This window comes from Rhinoraja longicauda, chromosome 3 (assembly GCF_053455715.1).
Source record: "Rhinoraja longicauda isolate Sanriku21f chromosome 3, sRhiLon1.1, whole genome shotgun sequence".
Lineage (NCBI taxonomy): Eukaryota > Metazoa > Chordata > Chondrichthyes > Rajiformes > Arhynchobatidae > Rhinoraja > Rhinoraja longicauda.
This window is the reverse complement of record NC_135955.1, coordinates 19,640,829-19,667,950: the sequence shown is the minus strand read 5'-3', so window position 1 is coordinate 19,667,950 and position 27,122 is coordinate 19,640,829. Positions and strand designations below refer to the sequence as shown.

General features: G+C 43.4%; 1 protein-coding gene across 1 annotated transcript in view; it reads right to left on the bottom strand.

Moving 5' to 3' along the window:
- Positions 1-7,277: 7,277 nt before the first annotated feature.
- The window catches only part of LOC144592339 (endophilin-A1-like), a 130,220-nt gene continuing 110,375 nt past the window's right edge, over positions 7,278-27,122 (bottom strand). Inside the window, exons 6-9 of the mRNA XM_078396871.1 lie at positions 22,837-22,995; positions 13,957-14,060; positions 10,506-10,627; positions 7,278-8,029 (exon numbers count right to left, since the gene is read on the bottom strand). Coding sequence (XP_078252997.1) covers positions 7,830-8,029; positions 10,506-10,627; positions 13,957-14,060; positions 22,837-22,995 — 585 coding nt within the window. The 3' untranslated portion in view covers positions 7,278-7,829. The remainder of the gene's footprint in view (positions 8,030-10,505; positions 10,628-13,956; positions 14,061-22,836; positions 22,996-27,122) is intronic.

The window sequence follows — 27,122 nt, the reverse complement described above, 5'->3', positions numbered from 1 at the left end:
CTTCTGCCATTTAATGTACATCAGAGGTAATGGTTAGCTGAAGACTCAACAACAAATAATCAACATTAAAAAATAAATGTTCATATCGATCCACTGCTTTCTGAGTATCATTGGAAGACCTTGTTAGTCAGTTCTGTGGAATATTTAACATGACTGCTGTGAAAAATTACTTGAAAGAAAATATTTTATTGGGTCAATGGTTTGAACCTCTACTGAATAGAAGAAAAATAATGACTTCTATATAAGATTTACTTAATTTGGATGCTCAGATTTGTATAACAGAGGTGTGAAAGTATTTATTAGCACAGAAGCTGTCCAGTCTCAATTATACTTTTGCATTGTTTGGTGTAATTCAAGTAGGGCATCTGAATGCTGAATGTTTTAATAAACTATTATCACTCTGCTATTAACACCTCTCAGTATTTAGCACAGTCGGCATCAGATAATCCATTAGGGTACACAGGTAGTATAAGAGTCATTTAAGAATCCTTGCTGCACACACCTGCTGGAGGGGTTACCAGATCCGGTCCAGATTCCTTTTCCTTTTCTCATTGATCATATTACCTACAGAAGTGGTTTGAGTCACCCGAGTCATTTGCTTCTTGTTGTAACTGTTGCTGATACTTATTTTTACAGAACAAGAGATGCCAGCTTGACATTACAAAAACTGCAGGTGGATGTGCTCGCCCACCTAACTCCTTGTACTTGCAGTTTTTCTATTATTCACTGTTAATTCAATGCTGATACTTTGAGGTGATCTCATTCCATGCCCAAAAGACTGCACATAAAACAGCAAGTGATTATTACGGTCATTTTCAGATCCATTTTCAAATCACTTCCATTGTAATTTTACATTGTACTTTTTAAAGAATTCTACTGCTTTGAGAGATGCAAATGGTAGTTTCATTAACCATTTCTATTCAGGATCAAATCATTTCACAAAGGTCAGCTCATTGGGAAAGATCCCCCTCCTCTACAATATTCCCCAGGGCCCCATTGTTCACTGTGAAGGTCATGCCATGGTTTGATTGCCCAAAATCCAACACCTTACACTTACCTGAATTAAACTCCATTAGTCATTCTTCAGCACACTTGCCCAGCTGATTAACACATAGATGACCATTTTGGTTTCTGAAGTGCTGCATTCCCTCTCTAGCAGAAAATCTCTTTGGATTTTCCTTGATCTTATCTGTCAGCATGATCCCATGCCTCCTTTCTGTTCTCCTGATTCCTTCTGAAGAATGCTCCTCAATCCCCTGAACTCCTCCAGGGTTACACACGATTCCCCCTTTTGCCTATACCTAACCCATGCCTCCTTTTATTTTCCGTAACCAGAGCTTCAATTTCTCCCCAGAGATCAAGAGGGATTTTTTTATGGAGGAATGTGTATTTATGAAATTCTCTCTCAGAGAGCTGTGTTTGTTCAATATTAAATAAATGCAAGGTGATGATTAATAGATGTTAGAATCCAGCGAAATGGGAATATGAAGATGCTAGAGAAAGTGCTAAGAGAGAAGAAGAATTACAATCGTTGACAGTCTGAGCCGACTCAAGTGGGATATGCACTTAATGCAGGTAAATGGGACTAGCTCATGAAGGTACCTTGATCAGCATAGACGAATTAGACTGAAAAGGTAATTTTTGTACTGTATAACTCCACAATGTACCATAATCGAATTAATTTTTGAGAATAACAGTATATTAATTGATTATATTTGACTTGAGACTAATAAAAAATGAGTGCATGTAAGCAATAAATAGTTTTCTATTTTAATTCGCCACAATAATGCTTCAAGGTTGCTAGCTCTCCTTTAATTGAGCTTTATTTGTGTGGATAGGTTTATGGAATCTGTGGTTAATCTCTGAACAGAGGAAACTGAGGAGATCTGTTGGAGGTTCTTAAAAATCATTATGAGTTTAGACAGAGCAGATTGAGAGAAACTGTGCCTCGTGATTCTTGACCCTTCCACCAGCAGCAACAGAGTGAAAGTCATTGACAAAAGACCTAAACTTGACATGAAGAACCTTTCTATTCACACAGCAAGTGGTTACAGTCTGGAATGCACTGTAGAACTAGCAGTGGAGGCTGATATAATCATACCATTCAGAAGGGAACTGGATAAGTACCCAAAAGAATTTCCAGGACTATAGGGGAATAGCTACATTGTTCTTAGGTGGAGTCAATATGAACTCAATGAGTTACATAGTTCCTTTCAGACGAGAAAGCTTCTGGTCTTGTGAATTATCCACTAAGAACACAATTTTTTCCCAGCAGAATATGGTTTTAGCTTCTTATCAATATCTGCACATACTCTCCTTTTCTAACAAGTATTATGGACCTGACATTTGGAATGGCAACCAATATAATTATTTCCCTCATCCTTCAGAGTTCAGGTTAGCTTTGTCAACGAGAAATAGACAAAGAGCTGGAGTAACTCAGCAGGTCAGACAGCATCTCTGGAGAAAAGGAATAGGTGATGTTTCAGGTCGAGACCCTTCTTCAGACCTGCTGTTTTACTCCAGCGTTTTGTGTCTATTTTCTGTTTAAACCAGCATCTGCAGTTCCTTCCTACACAGCTGTCAACTAGTTGTTCTATTTTCCAGTCTCAATGTAGATCCACCCAGCAGTGAATTTACCTTCTGAATCATTACCTGAATTTACCTTCTGAATCATTACCTTCTGAATCATGGGCGGCACGGTGGCGCAGCGGTAGAGTTTCTGCTTTACAGTGAATGCAGCGCAGGAGACTCAGGTTCGATCCTGACTACGGGTGCTGCACTGTAAGGAGTTTGTACGTTCTCCCCGTGACCTGCGTGGGTTTTCTCCGAGATCTTCGGTTTCCTCCCACACTCCAAAGACGTACAGGTATGTAGGTTAATTGGCTGGGTAAATGTAAAAATTGTCCCTAGAGGGTGTAGGATAGTGTTAATGTACGGGGATCGCTGGGCGGCACGGACTTGGTGGGCCGAAAAGGCCTGTTTCCGGCTGTATATATATGATGATGATGATGATGATTAGCTTCTCACTATTAATTGGCATCATCATATGCAGAGTAATGCAAACCTTGTTTCTATACAATCCGATCAAGTTCCAACCATGGGAACACAAAGGGGTCATTTATCCTCTCAAGTCTTTCCATTTAATAAGCAATGGTTGACCTGTGACCCACCTCCAGATACCAGCCTCTTCCTCCTATTATTTATTGAACATGAACCTACCTTGGATATAAAATTTAAACATCTGATCCAACCTCCGCTGTTGCTTGTGAAAGTGAATTCCAAACCTCCCAACCTCTGTTGATAGTGGAGTTTCCCAATTTCACTCCTGAAAACACTTACTCTGCACATTCCTAACCAATAGAAATGCCTGCCCAATCAGTTCTCCCTAATTTCTTGAACACTTAATTTAAGTCACCATTTAACAACCTGCAGCAAATAAAACCCTAATTTGTGAATACTCTTGTCATTATTTAACCCTTGAGATCCATGTTTTAACTGGTAAACCAATACTGGCCTCTCTCTAAAATGAATATTCTTCCTAAATTGTGGTTCCCAGAACCATACCCGGTTCCCCAGGCCTTTGTACAGTTACAACATAACATCTGCTCACATATCTAATTTAGTTTAGAGATACAGCATGAAAACAGGCCCTTCGGCAGATCACGTCGACCATTGATCACTCAATCACACTAGCTCTTTGTTGTCTTACTTTCACATCCACTTCCAACAAATGAGAGGCAATTTCAAAGAGGCTAATTAACCTATAAACCTGTACGTCTTTGGAATGTGGGTAGAAACCGGAGCACCCAGGGGATATCCACATGGTCACTGGGAGAACGTGCAGATGGCACCCAAGTTCAGGATTGAATCCGGGTCTTTGGCACTGTGAGGTGAATGGCCTCTAAACTTAAGGGGCCTCTAAACTAAACTAAACTTTAGTTTAATTTAGAGATACAGCATAGAAACAGGCATTTCGGCCTACCGAGTCCACGCAGACCCTTACACTAGTTCTATGCTTTGGAATCCTATACACTAGGGGCAATTTACTGAAGCCAATTAACCTACAAACCTGGATGTCTTTGGAATGAGGGAGGAAATCAGATCACCCAAAGAAAGCCCATGTGGTCACAGGGAGAATGTACAAACTCCTTACACAGTAGCTGCAGTCAGGATTGAAACAGAGTCTCTGGCGCTGTAAGGCAGTAGCACGGCCACTGGGCCACCTGGCATCTCTGGAGAAGACGGAAAGATGGCGTTTTGGGCCAGAACCTATCTTCAGAGTGTCTGTGTCTGTGTCTCTGTGTGTGTGGTAATAAGCTGGAAGAGAGAAGGGGCAGGACAAAGCCTGGCATTTGTTACCAGGGTTTGTCCTGCTCTTCCTCTCTTCCATCTTTCTTTCACCCACCCACCCCCAGCACAATCAGTTTAAAGAAGGGCCCCCAACCTGAAATGTCACACTTTGTTTAGTGCTTTTCTTCTGTCACCACATATGCCTGATGCAGTTTATATCTGCGTTAGTTTGCTCAGTTATCATGGAGTGGTGTGCCATCTAGAGGCTTAATCCGCTTAGAACAAGGCTCTTAAAAATCAATCGACTGGAAATCAGGGATTTCAAAGATCAGGGAAATCAAAGATGAACAATGAAAATTGTTGAAATTGCCTCAGGGCAAGTGGTTCTGGTTACATGACCGTAGACAATATTAAAGGATTAGTTAGCTGGGAAAGAACTTGGCAGTATTGTGTTGGCTCCGAAGCTTTATCCTTAATTTCTGTACGAGAGCTACGGTACAGAATGACAGCATACAAGGTTCAATTTTATGTGTCCCGACAGCAGGACATAAAATGCTCCCTCAAGCATCCACTTACTGTCTGATTATGTATGGACCAATACACAGTTAAGGCAGAAATGAATAAAACAGACATAATAAGACGCCTTGGACCCAGACAATAAAATATTAGGTTTTGCTGCCTGATCTTCGCGGTGAACAGCCTGAAAAAGCCCCAGTGCATGAACTGGGAAGCCCAAGACCAGTTCAAGCACCATGTCTCCATGGTGCCTCCTCCCATCAAACCCACTCCCTGGAATGGGCTCACCAGTAACAATTCCAAGATAGATCTTGGGACTGGGAGGTGGGGATGGGTGAGAACTGATGGAGAAGGGGTAAGGATGGGTCACATCTGGTCCCCCAGCTCCACAGCATCAATTACTTCATTTCTTTGTTTATTTCATGGCAATCACCAAGTTCTTAGCTAGCTCCTTCCCCAATGTATAAAATTCCCAGAAGGGAAATTGAATTTACTCTAACCACTCCTGAAATCAAAGTGAGCGAGGTCAATATTTAGATCTTTAGATCAGTATTTCGAAATGGTTTAAGATAGTTTTTTGTTTGTGTTTTGGAACTAGTTATGCGGGATTTCAGTCTGATTTCACTAAAAGTGGATCGTGTTCTGAGTTCCAATGTATACCTTTTACCTGCAGTATAGGGCATCATTAGTCCAGGATTGAATTAACAGTAACTAACCCTCACTTTGTATGTTTTCCACTGGCAGCAGAACCAGAGTGAATGCCTGCTGGCGTGACCGAATCATGTTAATGTGACTGCATTTGTCCATCTGTCCTCACCTCTTTGGTTTAAAGCTGGTAGATAAGTTGAAGACGCAGGCCAACCCTCCGACCTACTAATTGAAACTTATAAATTTTACAGTTAAAAAGAAAGATTTGCATTTTTATAACATTTTTCATAAGTGTTCATGAGCCAATATGACAAGGAGAACCCCAACTTAAAAATAGTCCTATGTAATCCTGAGAGAGTGATGGTTTCCTAGTGTACCAAAACGCAATATATCTGACAAATATAAGACATGATAGGGAACTGTTTATGTATAGTGACACCTTGAGGCACATGCCCATAGCTTCATGGGAGCAGTGACACAATAGCAAAGTAGGTAGTGAAAAGGGATTTGATACGGTTGCCATCAAAAGCTGAAGCATTGAATAGAAACGTTGTCACATCATGTTGCACTTGTATAAAACATTGGTTAGACTTCACTTAGAGTATTGTGTACAGTTCTAGTTGCCCCATCACAGGAAGAATGGGGTCACAAAAGAGTGCAGAAATGATTCACCTGGATGTTGCCTGAAATTTAAGACTGGTAAGAAGCAGACTTTGGGTAAATTGGGTTTATTCTCACTGGACCACGGTGGGCTGAGGGATTACTCTGTGGAAGTTTATAAAGTTAGAGCAGCATAGATGGAATAGATAGTCAGAATTTTTTTCCTAGGACTTGGGAGTGTAGAACTGGACGGCACAGATTTAAGGCAAGAGGAAAGAAATTTAGATCCCGGGAGTGTTTTTAGAGAGGATGGTGAATGTCTGGAAGGAGCTGCCAGGAATGTGGTGGGGGAAGATACAATTACAATGTTTAAAAAGCATTTGGACAAGTAATTGGATTAATGGCCTAATACAAACAAATGGGATTAGCATAAATAGGCATCATGGTTGGTGTGGACCACATGGGCTGAAAGGGCCCATTTCTCAACACTAATGATCTGTGAATGGAATTCCCTCTGCCAGAGGTGCTGTCTCTGTACTATCCCCTTCAGTTCTACGTCCCACAACACAGCACTCCATCATTACTGCCCCTCCTGCACTGTAGTGGGACCTCTGAATTGGCCCTTTGATACTGCCTCTACCACAGTGCTGGTCCCATTACAAAATAGTACTCCCTCAGAACCACCCCTTTGACAGTATGGAACTCACTCAGTATTGTCCTTCTTACCATACAATAGCCCATATTTACTGTCCCTCCCACAGAACTGTCCCTCAGTTCTGCTTTTCTGACGATGGCATTCCCTCAGTATCGCCCCTCCTGCAGTGCAGCATTCCCTTAACACTGCCCCATCCTCTCACAGTATTTCCTCAATACTGCCCTTTTGACTGCAGTGCTCTCTTAGCCCTGCCCCACTGACAGTGTGGCATTCCTTCAACGGTGCCTCTATGACAATGCAGCTCCTCTGATGGTACTGAGGTACGTTCTGCTTGTCAAAGTCAAGAACCTGTTCCGTGAAATAAAACCATAAAGCTATCAGTAACTTGAAGGTTGAGTAGTGAAGAATGGTGGTGGACTGAGAGCACAGAGCAAGTAATCTGCTGAGCCAAAAGCATTGTAATCCTTACAGCATGTATCCATTACATGGAAATTTAGACCGTTAATGCTGAAATATGAGACACCAGTCCTTTGGAAAAATAACCCAGAGATGGAAAGCGAGGCAGTTTACTGACCATTTTAATAGATGGAATTTCACACATTAAGCAACCAAATTTTCAATCACTGTATTTTCAGTCAGCACAAATAGAATAAAACAATTCATATAGCACATATAATCTTTCTTATTTTTAGTTTAGATAAATATATTCTCAGGAACCAAACTGTACAGCTTTACCACTGTTACAAAAATAAGATAAGCAAGATACAGCAGGACTCACATGTGGAAACAAAAGATCGGAATGGTGAAGCATTCACTGGTAACGTCCACAACTCAATTGTGCTTTGCTAAGCAAGATGGTTGTGTTGTAGTCCTCACTGAGGGCAGAATGAACTAAACATATCCAAAACAGTAATGATCAGCAACACTTGTGCCTATATTCACTACAGATGGAACCGAGTGCAACAATAAGGATTATGATACATGTAAACCAAAGACTTTACACCAAGGGAGCTCATTGATAACCAGTGTCACAGCATCAGACAATGTCACAAACTGCACCACCTCTATCGGTTTAACAAGTGGCACAAACATAATGGCAGGTCGGGTTACAATAGTTATCCTAGTGAGGTAAAGGAACCAATACTTGAACATAGTTGATTGGGAAAAATCCAGACTGTCCATGGAGCATCCCTTCATACCAGTTGTCATCGATTTGGTTGGTGAGCGTGATGACGTCACCTTCTTTGAAGCCCAGCTCTCCTTCATTTTCCGGTTCAAAGTCATATGTAGCCCTGCAACATGGTTGGTCTAACGGCGTACCTGTGGATTAGAAAGCCATAACTCTTATACCCATTATTTATTGATCAACAAGACCATAATATTTATGCTGTCTTCATATGTGAAGCTGGAACTCTGAGGAAAATAAATTGGAAATTGTCATTGCATACAACCATCATAAGCGGGGCGCAGTGCAAAGCAAGAGGAAAGAAGTTGGTGCAATAGGCCACATGGACAGCAATGCCCACAACTCTCTGACACCAAGTTAAAATATCTCTCAATCTCAGGCCTTTAAACCTCCTGCAGTGGAAAAATAAACAGCAAGAAACAAGATCTGAGAAATCGCAAATATGAAAAACTAAATGAATTGCATTAGGCTAATCTCTGAATAGCTCGGCCCTGTTGCTTCATAAGGCCTGCTCCTGCATTAATGGAGGGCATGAGAATGAGGGGCCTCCCGACACCCCACAACACTGGCTTCTGCCAGGAAATGTCACCATGCTCTGCTTCACCAGGAAATGCCACAAAGACCACCCGAGGAACAAATTGATTTTCTCATCGACTGATTAGCCCTCTGCTCTCATCCTCATGGTGAATGTTGACTGGAGTCAATCAGTGCTGTATGCTTTGGGGAAAAATGACAACGATTGGTCTATTTTCCGGCAATTTCCCATTCAAGAGTGAACGGCTGTTCACAGGGGATGCAACAATAAATGGATTGACCAGCTGCAGTTACCCTGAACAGTCAATTGCTGTAAAATAGATCACTCATTGTTATTCCTCCAGAAATACAGCACTGACTTCAGGATGACAATAGAAGGGGAATCAGTTGATAGGAAAATCAGCGGATCAACTCCACCTCTCTCCCCTTTCTTGATCTCTCCATTTCCATCACAGGGGACAGAATTACAACTGTTGTCCACTGACAAACCCACCATCTCTCACAGCTATCTGGACTACATCTCCTCTCACCCTGCCTCTTGCCTTGTGGAACAGCATCCCTCTCCCCATCAGAACTGCCCCCTCCATCGACTCCTTTAAGTCCAGGCTCAAAACCTATTTCTACTCCCTAGCGTTTGAGGCTCATTGAGGAGGCGCTGTGAACTGTTTGCGTGCTACTGTATGTTTCATTTTTTTTCCATTGGAACCTAATCAGATGTACAGCACTTTGGTCAACGTGGGTTGTTTTTAAATGTGCTATACAAATAAAATTGACTTGACTTGACTCTTGCAAAGACGCTATCCACTACTCTCAATTTTGCCATCTGTGCTGCATTTCCATTCTCTGACATCTGAGATGTCCTCTTTTTTAGTAAACACGGTTCCCCTTGCTGTCATGGATGGATCCCCTCTCCCATGTCTCCACTGTGTCTGTTTTCCAGTGGGTCTACTCTCGCTGTTCCTCCTCCCAGATGGAATAAGTATAAAGATTCCCTGCTCCTCACCTTTCACCCCACTGGCCTCCGCATCCAATACATCATTCACTGACATTTCCGCCACCTCCAACGTGATCCCACCACCAGTCACATCTTCCTGCCCCCACCCTTTCCGCCTTCCACTGAGACCACTCCCTCCTCAACTCCTTGGTTCACTTATCTGTTTCCACCCGAGCCACTCCCTCCCCAGGTACCTTTCCCTGCAACTGCAGGAGATGTAACACCTGTCCCGAAACCTTACCCTTTCACATCCATACAGGGACCGCAGCAGTCCTTCCAGGTGAGACAGAGATTCATGTGCTCCTGATCTAACCTTGTGTTCCTGATGTGGCCTTCTTTCCATTGGCGAGACCAAGCGAAGACTTGGCAACCGTTTCGCCGAACACTTGTGCTCAGTCTGCCAAGGCTCACCAGATCTCCCAGTTGCTAACTATTTTCACTCCTCTCCCCATTCCCATACTGACCCTACTTTCCTGGGCCTCGTCCATTACAAGAATGAGGCCACATGCAAACTAGAGGAACAACACCTCATATTCTGGTGCTGGCTCGAAGGGCTGAATGGCCTACTCCTAATCCTGCACCTATTGTCTATTGTCTATTGTCTGCTTGGGTAGCTTGCAAGCCATCGGCATGAACATTAAATTATCCAACTTTAGGTAACTAACTGAACACCCCCCCCCCACCCCCTTTTCTTCTTGCCTCCCCTCCCCCCTCCTCTTTCCTATGCTCCAACTGGACTCCCATTTCTCCCTCTCCTTCCAGCTACATTTCTTCATCTGGCTTCACAATTCACAACTCTTCTTCTCCTCATCTCACACCTTTTGTATTTTCACCTCTGGCCTTTGTCCAACCATCAGCCTATAAAAAAACACCCACCTGTACCGACATCACTTGCCAGGCTTTGACTTATCTCTTTTCCCTTCCAACTTTCTCCTCCCACTCCCCCCCACCAGTCTGATGAAGGGTCCCAACCCAAAACTTCACCTATCCATGTTCCGCAGAAATGCTGCCTGACCCACTGTGTTGCTCCGATACTACTTTGTGTCTTTATTTGTAAACCAGCACCTGCAGCTTCCAGTTACCTGGTGACTTTGGACCACTGTGAGTCACTCCACCGTTCGGCTGGGCATCATCTGCAAAATCGTAAGTCGTGCGAGGTTTAGGTTTGTATTCCCTTCGAGGACGTGCTGTCGCCTCCCTCATTCTGCAAAAAAGATGACATCAAATGAACGTCATATATGTTACTGGCGATTCCTCAGTCCATTACGGACAGCTATCAAGCCAAGTCACACTGACAAAGAACAGTTGGCAAATCTACAGTGACCTTAGAAACATAGAAAATAGTGGCAGGAATAGGCCATTCGGTCCTTCGAGCCAGCACCCCCATTCATGGCTGGTCATCCAGAATCAGTAGCCCGTTCCTGCTTTCTCCCCATATCCCATGATTCCATTACCCCTAAGAGCTGGATCTAACTCTCTCTTGAATACATCCAGTGAATTGGCCACCACTGCCTTCGGTGGCAGAGAATTCCACAGATTCACAACTCTCTGGGTAAAAAAGTTTTTCCTCATCTCAGTCCTAAAGGCCTACCCCTTATTCTTAAACCGTGGCCCCTGTTTTTGGAGTCCCCCAACATGGGGACCATTTTTGTTGCATCTAGCCTGTCCAATCCCTTAAGAATTTTATATGTTTCTATAAGATCCCCTCTCATCCTTCTAAATTCCGGTGATCCATTCTTTCATCATATGTCAGTCCCGCCAACCAGGAAATTAACTTTCCGGGACCGCTGGGCACCGCGGGGGATTGGATGTATCCTGGATGGGGATTGTAATATAATTGTATAATAGTTTCAATTGGTATATTTGTTTGTATAGTATTCTGGTGGTGGGTTCTGTTTTGGTTTTATTGTATTGTATATATTATTTTAATATTTGAATAAATATTTTTGATTAATTTTTTTATTTTTAAACCTGTAAATTAACCTGGTGAACCTACGCTACACTCCCTCCATAGCAAGAATGTCCTTCCTCAAATTAGGAGACCAAAACTGCATACAATACTCCAGGTGCAATCTCACCAGGGCCCTGTAAACTGCAGAAGGACCTCCTTGCTCCTATACCCAAATCCTCTCGTTATGAAGGCCAACATGCCATTAGCTTTCTTCACTACCAGCTGTACCCACAGTGTGACCAGGACCTCAGTGCCTGTGCTTGGCAGAGGATGGGAAGAACCCGCTGGGGTTCAGATGGTGGTGCACCTGACCTTCGCTCCACCCTTGGAGTCAGCACTGAGTCAGCAGAATTCAATCATATCCTCAACCGAGAGGCCAGACACACTCTATACCAAACCTCTCAGCTTTGTGTCAGCCACAGCTAACACCGCCTGCAAGCTCAGTTCATTTAAATGGTTCCCAAATCTACAGAATAATACTAAACAAAGTGACAAGGTTTGTTCGTTTTCCTGTTATCATGTTACTAATTTACTAATATTGATGTGCCTTTGAATGAATTCTAACATAAACTAGATTTATATAAATGTCTTCAACTGTTTCTGAAAGCCCGTGATCATGGGAGAAATTTAGATTCAGGCGAAAGGTTTTGATGACACAAATAATGAGAAGGCCCAGGGGAAAAGGAGAGTGACCTGAGAATGTCTCCCACTTCCCCGTCAATGGACGTGGCAGTGGAGGCATCCACATGGCATAGACGTGTAGTGTGACCACTGGCACTTCCCATGAGAGGGGAACATGAGGTTGTCCATCGTGATCAGGTCCAGAAAGCACTAAGATACGATACTATCGAACTTTATTTATCCCAGGAGGGAAATTGATCTGCCAACAGTCATAAAAACACAAAATACATGAAATATGGAATTAAAGTGACAAGTGGAAAGAAATGGGGATGTGCAAAGATTTGGGGGGGGGGGGGGGGGGGGGGGAGGAGAGAGTCAGTCTCAGTCTGAGTCTACCCCATGACAGAGGGAGAGGAGTTGTACAGTTTGATAGTCACAGGGAAGAAGGATCTTCTGTGGCGTTCTGTCCTGCATCTTGGTGGAACCAGTCTGTTGCTGAAGGTACTCCTCAGGTTGACCAGTGTGTCATGGAGGGGGTGAGCTGTATTGTCCAGAAACTCTGCAGTTTGAGGAGCATCCTCCCTTCCAAGACCACCTCCCATGAGGTCCATCAGAGAGCAGTGCACTGGGAGTTCAATTAGAACACTGTCCAGTATTGACCTCCTGTATAATGGACGGCTGGGACAAATCAGACTACTTTATTTATTTGTTTTCATAACATTAGCTCCCTCATTTCACCTACTTATTTCTTCTCATTCATTCACTGTTGAACTTAAATCCCTGTACAGTTTTTGATGCTACACCCATAAAAAAATATGACTCTTAAGACAAAAAAATAATGAGCTTTTGTTTTAGTTTAGTTTATTGTCACGTGTACCGAGACACAAGACAAAGTGAAAAGCTATTGTTGCGTGCTAACCAATCAGCGGAAAATTTGTTTTTATAAACAAATGCATTGCTGTGCACATTACAGGCCTAACTGCAAATCTTCCACAGTGGAGAGCAGTCTTAAGAGTGTATTGAAAAGATTTAACCAACTTGCACTATTTGGATTCTGATGCATTTTACAACCTGATTCAGTTAAGCGTTGCCGCAAAATTTCCGGAGTACCTTAATTCAGAAAAGAAGCGGACATTTATGTTAAACATTAGTAGAATATCAATCCTAAACTTAGTTAATCCATGTTGATCACCGTGGCTTGTTAATTCAAGGTTTCATTACCTCTTCCTGCTCAGTGCGTATTGTTCCATACTCAATGATGCTGTCATAAAGTAAGTGTATTCCTATTAAACAGGAAAGAGTTAAAACTAGCTTTAGCTTTAAACTACAGTATAATCTTCTATTTGCTTTTCGGAACCACGTTCTTTCATTGAACAGTGCAGTAACTTTAACTTTGTTTTTAAACATAGTTTTGCAGCATCCCTGAAGTAACTGGAGGCTGTTCATTAAATTTGGCTCTCTCACTTCACCAATCAACCCACTCTTCCCAACTATTTTTTACTGGAATCCTGCTCTGGTTTGTATTATTGTAGAGGGGTACAAGATGGCCAGCTTGGACATGGTGGACCAGTTTCTGTGCTGTTTGATTCAATGACTGAATCATGAGCACTGTTTGATTCATGAGCACTGAATTGATGTGAAATAATTTAGCTTTCAAATAACCACATTCAGAGAGCAAGATTATCCTGATTGTGAGCTGTTTGCTGGAGAGGAAAAAATTGCAGTAAAGCAATAAAGATAATTAAAGGGAAATTGCTTCAATGTTGTGATGTTGTAATAAAACATTGAAAACAATCTACAAAACACAAATTAATTTCTGAATTGCTCCATTTGCTAAAAATAATTGAGATTTGGGGATTGGACTTTTAACTAAACTGAGGCAGGCAAAGTGATTGATTGAAGTCTAATTCATTCTCTTTATTTTTTGATGCAAACAGTGTGGGCAGTAATTCCGTGCTTACCTCTGCTCCAGCTGCACTGAGAGCTCCTGGTAAATCTGTGCCGCCTGTCTGTGATACTCAAGCTGCGCCTGTACCAATGCTGTAAGCTGGTTCACTTGCTCAATCTAAAAACGTTCACAAAGACAATCCCTTTAGTCACATTGCTGGATTTTGCTCTCATGCTGCAAGCCTGGTGAACGAAAATCAAAAACAGAACTGCAGTTGCTGGAGATCGAAAATAAAACTGGAAAATGCTGGGAAACATGCAGATCACAGCTTCTGTGGGGAAAGGAGAGTGAATGTTTCAGGTCAATGGCCTTGCTTCCTTTTCCTTATAGCTAACAACGGCAGGGGAGGCTGCTGTAAGATATTACGGCAGGAACATGTAGATGGAAACAAAGCACAAGTTTTCAGTACCCGCCATTGCCAGTGTGGGTCTTCTTTATTTTACAAAGGTACACCGTGCCGACTCACACATATTCACAAGACTGATAAGATAAAGAATATATCAAATGACACAAATCACACCATTCTGGTACTCAGTTCTTGAAGTTACAGTTACCATAATATACTGATAATGGTGTACTGATAATGGCCACTGATACTGGATGATCAGCCATGATCATATTGGATGGCAGTGCTGGCTCTAAGGGCAGAATGGCCTATTCCTGCACCTATTTTCTATGTTTCTATACATGACAGTGGCAATCCCCCTAAGTCCCTTTCTGCATCCTTTTATTTCCCTGCAGACCTTCAAAATCCTCCCTCATACATGCCCATCAGCTTTGATTATTTTGTCAATACTCGAGAATTGGATGTTTTACAGCCATCAATTAACCTACCACAGTAACCCTTTGGGAAATGTGAGGAAGCTGGAGTACCTGGAGAATGCCACAGAGCGCAGTGCCCTGACTGGAATACTAAAGACCCAGACGTTAAGTTATGAATAGTTAAAGACTTTCCCTAATCCTATAAACAAATGCATTTGAGATTTTCTCCCTCAGTTTAAGCACCAGATAAACCTTTGACTTGTTTCACCTAAGCTCATTGGAATGCAAGCTATCAAATTTGCTTTCCTGACCCATAGCTAGCTAAATTGTAAATGGTTCTCCCACCTGATGGAACTGTTACAACCATTGCCATCTAATCCTACATTAGTCTGTCCATTTTCTTTGCTTCTGTTTGACATAGAATACAGAACTGTACATTACAGGAACAGGCCCTTCGGCCCACAATGTCTATGCCAAACATGATGCCAGGTTAAACTGATCTCCTCTGCCTCCACATGATCCATATCCCTAAATATCCTTGTGCCTATCTAAAAGTCTCTGAAATGCCCCAATCATATCTGCCCTTGGGAGCATGTTCCAGGCACCCACCACTCTGTGTAAAAAAACTTGCCCATCACATCACCATTTTGTCCTTCTCACCTCTGACATTTCCACCCTGAGAAAAAGGTTGTCTATCTCATCGATGCCTCATTTAATTTAATATAGTTCACTCTTAAGTCTTTAACGCGCTGATCCCTCCCATGATTCTGCCCGGCTCTCCGTTAGAACATCTCAACTCTGCTTCATACCCCCCAGCACCAAAATGACCATCGACATTGTGATGAATGGCATTCAGTGCCAAGGTACCCTAACCACTCGTGAAAGGGCAGAATTCTCACTGATGTGATGGGCAAATGCTTTTTCTCAACTAATAACCCCAATTAGGGCACAAGCATAATTCTGTTGATGAGAATAAATATGCTGCTGTCTCTTGCCTTGAAAAAATGCTTGCTTTGGCTGCAAAGCATTTTGAAACATGAAAGGCACTGCCGCAAAACACGCACCTTCCATTTATGCTTTCAGTTTTGCATTTATCATGGGTGACCTAATCTACATATACATTGGGCCAATCAAATTGGTAGCAGCGCTGAGGAGGAGGATTTCCTGGAATGTATCCGGGATGGTTTTTTAAACCAATATGTAGAAGAACCGACTAGAGGACAGGCCATCCTAGACTGGGTATTATGTAATGACCAGGGATTAGTTAGCAATCTTGTGCAAAGCCCCTTGGGCAACAGTGACCATAATATGGTGGAATTCTGCATTAGGATGGAAAGTGACAAGGTCAATTCAGAGGCTAGGGTTCTCAACTTAAAGAAAGGAGACTTTGAAGGTATGAGACGGGAATTGGCTAGGTTAGACTGGCAAATTATACTCAAAGGGTTGACGGTGGAGATACAATGGCAAAGATTTAAAGACCGCATGGATGAACTCCAAAAATTGTTCATCCCTGTCTGGCAAAAAAATAAAACGGGGAAGGCGACTCAACCGTGGCCAACGAGGGAAATCAAGGATTATGTTAAATTCAAGGAAGAGGCATATAAATTGGCCAGAGGAAGCAGCAAACCGGAGGACTGAGAGAAATTTAGAACTCAACAGAGGAGGACAAAGGGGTTAATTAAGAGGGGGGAAAGAGCATGAAAGAAAGCTTGCGGGGAATATAAAAACTGACTCTAAAAGCTTCTTTAGATATGTAAAAAGGAAAAGATTTGTGAAGACAAATGTAGCTCCGTTACAATCAGAGAGGTGAATTTATAATGGGAATCAAAGAAATGGCAGAACAGTTAAATGAGTACTTTGGTTCTGTCTTCACTAAGGAAGACACAAACAATCTCCCAGAAATACTAGGGGACCGAGGATCTTGTGGGAGGGAGGAACTGAAGGGAATCCACATTAGTCAGGCAATGGTGTTAGGTAAACTGTTGGGACTGAAGGCAGGTAAATCCCCAGGGCCCGATGGTCTACATCCCAAAGTACTCAAGGAGGTGGCCCTAGAAATCGTGGATGCATTGGTGATTATTTTCCAGTTCTCTCGACTCTCATCAGTTTCGGTGGAGTGGAGGGTAGCCAATATAACCCCAGTTTTTAAGAAAGGAGGGAGAGAGAAAACGGGGAATTATAGACCAGTTAGCCTTACATCGGTCGTGGGGAAGATGCTTAAGTCGATTGTTAAAGATGTTATAGCAGCGCCTTTGGAAAGCAGTGACAGGATCGGTCAAAGTCAGCATGGATTTATGAAGGGGAAATCATGCTTCACTAAACTTCTGGAATTTTTTGAGGATGTAACAAGTAGAATGGATAAGGGAGAGCCAGTGAATGTGGTGTATCTGGACTTTCAAAAAGCCTTTGACAAGGTTCCACACAAGAGATTTGTGTGCAAAATTATAGCACATGGTATTGGGGGTAGGGTATTGACATGGATAGAGAACTGGTTGGCAGACAGGAAGCAGAGAGTAAGAATTAACGGGTCCTTTTCAGAATGGCAGGCAGTGTCTAGTGGGGTGCCGCAAGGCTCGGTGCTGGGACCCCAGTTATTTACAATATATATTAGCGATTTAGATGAGGGAATTAAATGTGACATTTCCAAGTTTGTGGATGACGCAAAGCTGGGTGGCAGTGTGAGCTGCGATGCAGATGCTATGAGGCTGCAGGGTGATTTGGATAGGTTGGGTGAGTGGGCAGATGCATGGCAGATGCAATGTGAGGTTATCCACTTTAGTGGCAAGAACAGGAAGGCAGATTATTATCTGAATGTCGTCAGATTAGGAAAAGGGGAGGTGCAACAAGACCTAGGTGTGCTTGTACATCAGTCACTGAAAGTAAGCATGCAGGTACAACAGGCAGCGAAGAAAGCTAATGGCATGTTGGCCTTCATTGCAACAGGATTTGAGTTTAAGAGCAAGGAGTTCCTACTGCAGTTGTACAAGGCCCTGGTGAGACTGCACCTGGAGTATTGTGTGCAATTTTGGTCTCCTAATTTGAGGAAGGACATTATTGCTATTGAGGGAATGCAGCATAGGTTCACCAGGTTAATTCCCGGGATGGTGGGACTTACATATGATGAAAGAATGGGTTGACTGGGCTTGTATTCACTGGAATTTAGAAGGATGAGAGGGGATCTTATAGAAACATAGAAAATTCTTAAAGGATTAGACAGGCTAGATGCAGGAAAAATGTTCCTGATGTTGGGGTAGTCCAGAACCAGGGGTCACAGTTTAAGAATAAGGGGTAGGCCATTTAGGACTGAGATGAGGAAAGACTTCTTCACCCAGAGTTGTGAATCTGTGGAATTCTCTGCCACAGAAGGCAGTGGAGGCCAATTCACTGAATGTTTTCAAGAGAGAGTTAGATCTAGCTCTTAGGGCTAAAGGAATCAAGGGATATGGCAAAAAAGCAGGAACGGGGTCCTGATTTTAAATGATCAGCTATATTGAATGGCGGTGCTGGCTCGAAGGGCTGAATGGCCTACCCCTGCACCTATTTTTCTATGTTTCTATTTCATTCACAGCAAGAGCTGTTCATGTCACTGAACATTTAACACAAACACAGCCCACACCCAGGTGAAGAAGACCTCAATCTGGAGGCTGTTGAGGAAAGGGAGAGCAAGGATGGAGAGGATACAGGAGCAGAGTAGCAAGGTTGGAACCAGGGCAAAATGGAGTGAATGTGGGCATTGAGCCAGAGTGCGGCAAGCTGAAGGAAAGTGGGGGAGCAGCCAGATGTAATGCTTGGGGATACATGGAGATAGTTAGATGCAGGGTGGGGAGGCAAAATGGAGCAGGGAAATGTGTAGGGGGTTGTATACACATCTTGGAAAATGTCAAAAGAAAAATTTAAATTGGGTGTCAACCATCACAGGAACTGAAGCTGGAGGTCAATGATGAGAGACAACCTGTTGCAGCAGAAAAACAATCCACTGCATCTAAAGGCATAAAGCCTGGAAACGGCCCTTTGGCCTAATTTTCCTGTGCCAATCAAGATGCCCCATTTACACCAGTCCCACCTTAACCTCGTTTGGCCCATGTCCCTCTAAACTTTTCCCACCATGTACCCTTCCAAATGCTTTTAAATGTTGTTATAGTACCTGCCTTATCTACTTCTCTGGCAGCTTGTTCCATGTACCCACCATCTTATTTACAATTTAGGCACAAACAATGATCTCATCTACTTGTTGCTATTGGATAGGAATCCCACCATCAGACTTGTACTCAGCACTTTCCTCTCACATTTTAAACAAATGTGAGTATAGTTTCCCCATCATACCTCGTGCATGTGATGAATTCATCAACTTCGGCATTAATGAATTACCAACTGCACCTCATCAAAATGGCACAACTTACAATCTTTAGTTATAATATATAGATACTACTACAACTCTCGGTTTGTTTGTGTTTATGTGTGTACCATGTCCTCTACACTGCCAAAACGGTACACGATAGCACCACAATTTTAGGCCCACCCTACTTACCATTCCCCTGTGGTGTGAATGAACCCACTTTTGTTACTTTTTTAAAACAATTTACCTTATAAACTTTAATAAATGCGTCCCCCCCCCCCCCCCCCCCCCCCGAGGACCAGCGGGAAAACCGGCGCCCGTCCCGGCGTGCCCTGCGCCCGATATTCCTCCCATGCTGCAGCGTGCCGCAGAGGCTGCGGCAGAGGGTCCAACAAGATGGCTGTCCCGCTGCTCCCCGCCGATCGCAGCAGGAGAAATGGGGCCGAGGTCAGTGCCTTCTCCCTGTTCACTCTCGCCCACCCACGGCCCCGGGAGACGCTCCCCGCCCGGCAACGGGTCCATGCAGTCGCCACCGTTCCCTGCAGCAGATTGCAACCAAGCTGCAGGAGACGCTTCGACTCTGCAGGAGAAACGGGGCCGACGTCACTACTTTTTCCCTCTCCCCCCTGCTGCTACACGGCCACGGGGGCACTCCCAGCCTGGCAACGGCTTCACAGTTGGGCCGAGGGGGGCAGGAGGGGAGGGGTGGAGTGGGAGGAGGGGGGGGTGGGGGGGGCAGGAGGGAGGGAGGGGGTAAGGGTGAAGGGGATTGGGGTTGGGGGGAGGGGATGGGGTCTGGGGAAAGCGGGAGGGAGGGGGAGGAGGAATGGGGAAGGGGTCAAGGGGATGGGGAGGGGGAGGGGTGTGGGGGAGGGGTGAAGGGGAGGGGGTGCTGCACCAATGCAGGAGAGGTTTGGACCTAACAAGTCCACTTGGTCTAGTCCTTATTAAAACTAGGAGTATATCATCTTGAAAGTAGTACAGCTTAGCGAAATTCCAGTGACCTTGCTGCAACATTATTTTTATATATGATGATGCATCTGAAATCCCAGTGCCGACCTCCTGAGCACAGAATAAAACACTTCTACACTGATAGTTCCCAGTGAAAGTATCTCTGTCTGCTTCACTGTCATCATCTGTGGGATCTGCGCACCCTTCCTCCCCATCTAACAGTGGAATGATGTGTGATGGCTGAATCTGGAACATCAGGTATCATTACCCCAGCTCCTGCTCCCTGCACCCCACATTTCCTGTGTCTACCATGGAGAGCACTCTGCATGAACTGACTCAGCATACAAATGGTGCTCTAGCTGCCTGCTTAGTCAGGAAGATCAAGCTTCCATGCATCCTACAGGGAAGAAACCACAACGTTAATCTATTAAAGCAAGGATGTCCCAATGTCACCGTCGTCTTGCTGAACACAAACCTGGGGTAGGCACAAAAAGCTGGAGTAACTCAGCGGGACAGGCAGCATCGCTGGAGAGAAGGAATGGGTGACGTTAAGAATCAACCAATCCTTCTCTCCAGAGATGCTGCCTGTCCCGCGGAGTTACTCCAGCTTTTTGCGTCTATGGTCGGTTTAAACCAGCATCTGCAGTTCCTTCCTCCACAAATCTAGGGTATAGCTCGGTAGGTAGGAGGAAGCCCAATTCGCAGGCTGGGGATGTTTACAGGGATCTGGGCAATTGGCATATTGCATTGAGGGTATCTAGAGGCTGGCAGTGAAGTCAAATCTGGAACACCAGCATTAACAGGAGATCCAGGAATACTGGGAATGGGCTGCAGGACGTGGGGAAAGAGGAAATTCAGTCGTCAAAGCACTGGGTAGATAAAGGGATTTTAAATTTGTCTTCCGGACTGAACAGGATAGTCGGGCTGCAAATCTTTTTTGACAGGAACAAGCAGGAATAGCAGATGTTCCAGAAAGCAAGGAGCTTTCGCTGAGTCTTTCTCATGTTGAGTTGGGGCAGTTTTCTGTTGGTGTCACATTATCAGCTGACACCGACACAAAGTTGGTAAAATAGATAGTTCATAGGTTTAAGGTGAGGGGGAAAGATTTAATAGGAATCCAAGGGGCAACTTTTTCACGCAAAGGATGGTAAGTGTATGGAACAAGCTGCCGGAGGAGGTTGTTGAGGCAGGTGCTATCGCAACGTTTAAGAACCATTTGGACAGGTACATGGATTGGATAGATTTAGATGGATATGGGCGAAATGCAGGCAAGTGGGAGTAGTGTAAATGGGACATGTTGGCCGTAGTGGACAAGTTGGGCCGAAGGGCCTGTTTCCACGCTGTATGACTCTATGACCCTAGACAGAGGCATCCATTGTATTTTGCGCAAACTGAGTTTGGAATTATTTCAGCTGCTCATCTCTTCCTCCCACTCCTCACCTATTCCATTTAAATTACAATTGGGATAGATGCAAATCTAATGCTGCTATTTGGGTTATGAATGTTGGAGTCCTGCGTTGAACACCCGGTGCAAGATTGTGACATGTTAATCTGCAGGCATCACACAGGTATCACACTGTGCAGCTGTCTCAGTCGGTGTAATGTGTACTGATTCATGGCAGAAGGAGATATAAGGAACTGCAGATGCTGGCACGGTGGCACAGCGGTAGAGTTGCTGCCTTGCAGCGGCAGGGACCCGGGTTCGATCCTCACTACGAGTGCTGTCTGTACGGAGTTTGTACGTTCTTCTCGTGACCTGCATGGGTTTTCTCCAAGATCTTCGGTTTCCTCCCACACTCCAAAGAATTACAGGTTTGTAGGTTAATTGGCTTGGTATAAATGTAAATTGTCCCTAGTGTGTGCAGGATGGCTGGCCAGCACAGACTCGGTGGGCCGAAGGGCCTGTTTCCACACTGTATCTCTAAACTAAACTAAACTTCATGAGTATTTCCATTGCCTCTTCATTCCCTCCACAGATGCTGCCTGACCCACTGTGTTACTCCATTACTTAGTGTTTCACTGCAGAGAGAACAGCTTAATCCCCATTCATTAATTGCATATTCATCAGACACCAAAATCTCTCCACATAAGGATGACGAAATCCAATCTGGTGAGATTCGACTGCAGGGAACAGAAATATTCAATTCATGTCATGGTCCTAAACAGCAAACCAAGGACAGGATTTATTTTGAAGATATACACAAAAAGCTGGAGCAACTCAGTGGGACAAGCAGCATCTCTGGAGAGAAGGAATGGGTGACTTTGCGGGTCGAGACCCTTCTTCAGACTTATTACATTTGGGAGACTGATACACTTAATAAGCGTTTTCAATTAAACTTTTACTGAGTGTGGAAGAAATTGTAGATTAAGGCAGAGATGGAGCTAATTAACACACTTCAAAAGCCATCAAACAAGCCATTTATGCAGCAGGCCATTAGTTTCAGTTGAGGTACAATAGGAATGTCACAGAAATGTTAAATCTGAACTCAGTGCAAAAGCAGTCTTTAATAATTGCTTTTGCAACATGCCCAGTTAGTGCCACTTGGCAGTTGCAGGCCACAGTCCCAGAGAGTCAATGGGAGGGAGGCCAGAAATGGTCACATCTCAGCATGTTCTTCACAGGCGGGTGAAGGGAATCTGCTGAAGCCTGCATTGAGTGTGAGCTGGTACATCTGCTACCTCTCCCAGCACGAGATAATGCCTGGAGTGTCAGCAGATGCAAGATGGAGGGGACATGAAGATCAAATAGCACACACCTTGGTGAAAAACAATAACATTTTCTGGTCGGGTACTGAACAATTCAAGGCTTAGCTCATTCCGAGGGCACAAAAAGCAGGTCCTTACATCACTCTCCAGAAGGTTAAACATGCTCGATTCTGCAATTTCTTTCGATTCATCAAATTTTTCCAGTGCCTGTCGAATCTCGTCATCTGGGATCTTCCCTTGTCTTTTCTTCTTGTAGTCAAAATCCAGTCGCCGTCCCTCCAGTTTCTTTAGATGGTGCTGCCAGTGAATAAATAAACGTATCTCTGTGAGACTGACAATCACATTAAAGGGAGGGCACGCTGAAAACCAAATATATCCAGACCGGTGTCCAACTCTCTATTTCTGCAGGATACATGCTGCACGCTGGTCTATGGAAGATTACCGTTGTTTCTCTGGTCTCAGGTAACATTTATGATATAATGCGGACTGATGATTTGTGAATAAAAAAGCTGGAAGAGTAACAGATGGCTTTTCCTGACTTGTCTCCAATTATTTCATGGGCTATTGTACAAATACACCTTGGCAGTTCCTTGAATAGTCGCCATGTGACATGCTGTCCCTCATGTTATCACTTTGGAGGTGGTGGAGCCGCTCACAGCAGTGGTGGGTTCTACACCGATATAATTAAAATAAAACACACCACAAAGGTTAGCAGAGAGTGCTTAAATATTCAATGTCCAGGCAGCAGCTGTAGAGAAACAAATAGTTGACTGATCAAATGTTGGGGGAGTCCAGAACCAGGGGCCACAGTCTAAGAGTAAGGGGTAGGCCATTTGGAACAGAGATGAGGAAAAACTTTTTCAGTCAGAGAGTTGTAAATCTGTGGAATTTATCTGCCTCAGAAGGCAGTGGAGGCCAGTTCTCTGAATGCATTCAAGAGAGAGCTAGATAGAGCTCTTAAGGATAGCAGTGTCAGGGGTATGGGGAGAAGGCAGGAACGGGGTACTGATTGTGAATGATCAGCCATGATCACATTGAATGGCGGTGCTGGCTTGAAGGGCCGAATGGCCTACTCCTGCACCTATTGTCTATTGTCTAAATCTGAGACATTGGCTGGAGTTTCTGCTTTAGGCACAAATGGTTATTCCATTGCAAGTTCCAGAAAATTGTGCCTATTTTGAAAAGGTTTATATCTAGGAGGTGCTACCTCAACAAGGCAGATATGAATCACTCTGGCCACGCTCTTATTTCACTCCTACCATTGGGAAGAAGGTATAAAAGTCTCAAAACTGTAACCTCCACGTTCAGGAACAGCTTCCCAACAACGATCAGGCTCTTGAACACTACATAGAAACACAGAAAATAGGTGCAGGAGGAGGCCATTTGGCCCTTCGAGCCAGCACCGCTATTCATTGTGATCATGGCTGATCATCCACAATCAGTAACCCGTGCCTGCCTTCTCCCCATACCCCTTGATTCCGCCAGCCCCTTGAGCTCTATCTAACTCTCTTTTAAATTTATCCAGTGAATTGGCCTATACTGCCTTCTGAGGCAGAGAATTCCACAAATTCATAACTTTTGGTGATTTATTTTCTTTCTCATCTCAGTTTTAAATGGCCTCCCCTTTATTCTTAGACTGTGGCCCCTGGTTCTGGACTGCCCCAACATTGGGAACATTTTTCCAGCATCTAGCTTGTCCAGTCCTTTTATAATTTTATATGTTTCTATAAGATCCCCTCTCATCCTTCTAAATTCCAGTGAATACAAGCCCAATCTGGGCCCAATACAAGCCCAGTCATATGACAGTGCAGCCATCCCGGGGATTAACCTCGTGAGCCTACGTCGCACTGCATCCAGAGCAAGGATGTCCTCTGGCTACAAACATCAACGAAACTACAATCAATGGGGTACAGAGGCTGCGGTGTTTTCCCTTCGCATGATACACTGCAATTACACACCTAGCACACTCCAATCACACCTGCCAAACCCCCGACCTCTACTACTAAAGAGGACAAGGGCATAAGGTGCAGAGGAACATTGCTATTTAATGGTTCTCCTCCAAGTCACATGTCATCCTAATTTCAAAATAGATTGTCAGGTTTTTTTTATGTCTCAATCCTGGAAGTCCATCCCCAACAGCACGAGGAGCCTTTTAACAAGAATGCAATGGTGAAGAAGGCAGCTCACCACTACCTTCTCTCGGGTAATAAAGGCTCTACAACAAATTCTGGCCTTGCACAGGACACTCAGATTCCAAAAATGCATTTCAGAAATTACCCAGTGTTAAAAGCAGAGAAACTTGCTTCATGCTGTGGACAACAGAATCGCAGTATCAAATAGTCACCCTTTCACACAAAGGGAGGTGGGTGTATGGAACATGCTGCCAGAGGAGGTAGTTGAGTCAGGGACTATCCCATAATTTAAGAAACAGACAGGTTTGGAGGGATATGGACTTAACCCACCGGGCAGGTGGGACTAATGTAGCTGGGACTAATGTTGCTGGCCGGTGTGGGCAGGTTGGGCTGAAGGGCCTGTTTCCACACTGTATCACTCCATGACTCTATGAGTAACTCACTTTTAAACAACATAATAATTTAAAAGTTCAGCAGACAAAATTGCTAGTTATGCAGGGATGTACTATTTGAGATTCATGGTAAGTTGAAAAAAATTAGTCTTGTCCTTAAAAATATTTCTATCAATGTCGCTGCAACTGACAGTTCTAGTTTAATTTCTGAAACCCATATCAAAAGAAGCACAATTATTGGATGGAGCCTCAGAATCAGGTCAGTGTGTTCGTGAGGCTGGATTCTCTTGGGCTCTGGTTGATGAGTAAATTCTGTTTCAGGTTGGAGGTTTCAAACCAACACCAAACAGCAGCATTTGTCTCTGTTTCTTACAGCAGCATCATCATTGAACTTTATTGATAGTGAAATTTACCCAGTTACATCTTCTCCAGCTGGTTGATGCTTTATCTACATATGCAGCCAAGTTTAAAAAAACTAGTGCAGCAGATTAATGAAGTTCAATTTGAACATGATTTGTTCAATGCGACACCACAACCATTCAATGACCTTTGTTGGTACACTGCAATTTCTACACTATACCTTCCAGCAATCTTCTACCCAGCCCCTGACCATGTTAAATGCAAAATTTGAAACTGGATGGAAAACACTTTTCTTTACCACAGCATTAGTCCTTTAATCCTGAAATGTTTCTAAAATATCTGTGTCTACATCAGTTTTAAACATATTTAGGAATTACTTATCTGGCTAATGACTAATCAGTATCTTGGAGGCCAGTGTAAGAGCTATAAATGAACTTTTATGAAACTATATTGTCTTAAATTGGTCTTAACATTTCAAGGTTGCAACTTCAATCAGCAGAGATGATCTGGGTGACCATTAAGATATCAAGTATGGTTCCTCTCTGTCTGGACATTAATTGAAGTAAAATGTTTTAATGTAGAAATGAATCCAATGCATGTCCACCAGAAGTCAGTGCACTGTCAGAATTACTATCTTAAACATAAAAATAAACTGTGCTATAGTTTATTAAGAACTAGCCACAATAATTAAAACATTTTAATTGCAAAATATTTGTAATCTCCCCTCATCCTCTGTGCTGTAATGATGTGGTTTGGGAGTATTTCAAAATTAATTTTCAAGGTTCATCAACATGGAATGTAAATATGACCATTAAGTATCATTTGAATAATATTTATATGTAAATAAAACAAAGTGAGATTAAAAACTGCTTTTGAGCACAGCTTTATCTTATCAAAATTAGGATTAAGTACCATTGTCAGGAGGATGTTGATAGTACTGGGGTATTATTATTTGAGGTGTTATTAGATGATCAGTCTTTGATAAAATGTGATATCAAAGTGAATCCTCGGTAAGTCATCAAATCATCCGTCAAACCCACAAACCATTGTTTTACCCAATACAGCCTGGAATTCAGCAAATTAAGGGGGAGGGATGAGTTCTATCCAATATTATCTGCTCATGATTTTTCTCAAAATGTTTTTCCTATCACTGGGAACGCACACCAATGGCTTTAGAAATGAGAGATTCTCAAACGGTTTCCTACATTCCTACTTATGATGTACAATGAGGTCATTTGACCCACTGTCTATGCTGATTCGAAGGGCAATCTTATCAATTCTATTCTGCCACTTATTTCCATCTTGCTTATTTACTCGCAAATGCCTGTTAACTCCCCTGAATCTCCCTACTGCCTACCTACACTTGAAGTGATTTAAGGGGCAAGTAACCTACCGATTAGGGTATCTTCAGGATGAGGAAGAAACCAGATCAACTGGGGAAATCCTAATCAGTCACAGGGAGAAAGGACAAACTCCATATAGTGGGAGGCATGAGGAGAGTGCAAGTAATTCTGCTACTACTCGTGTTTCCACAAAGCAA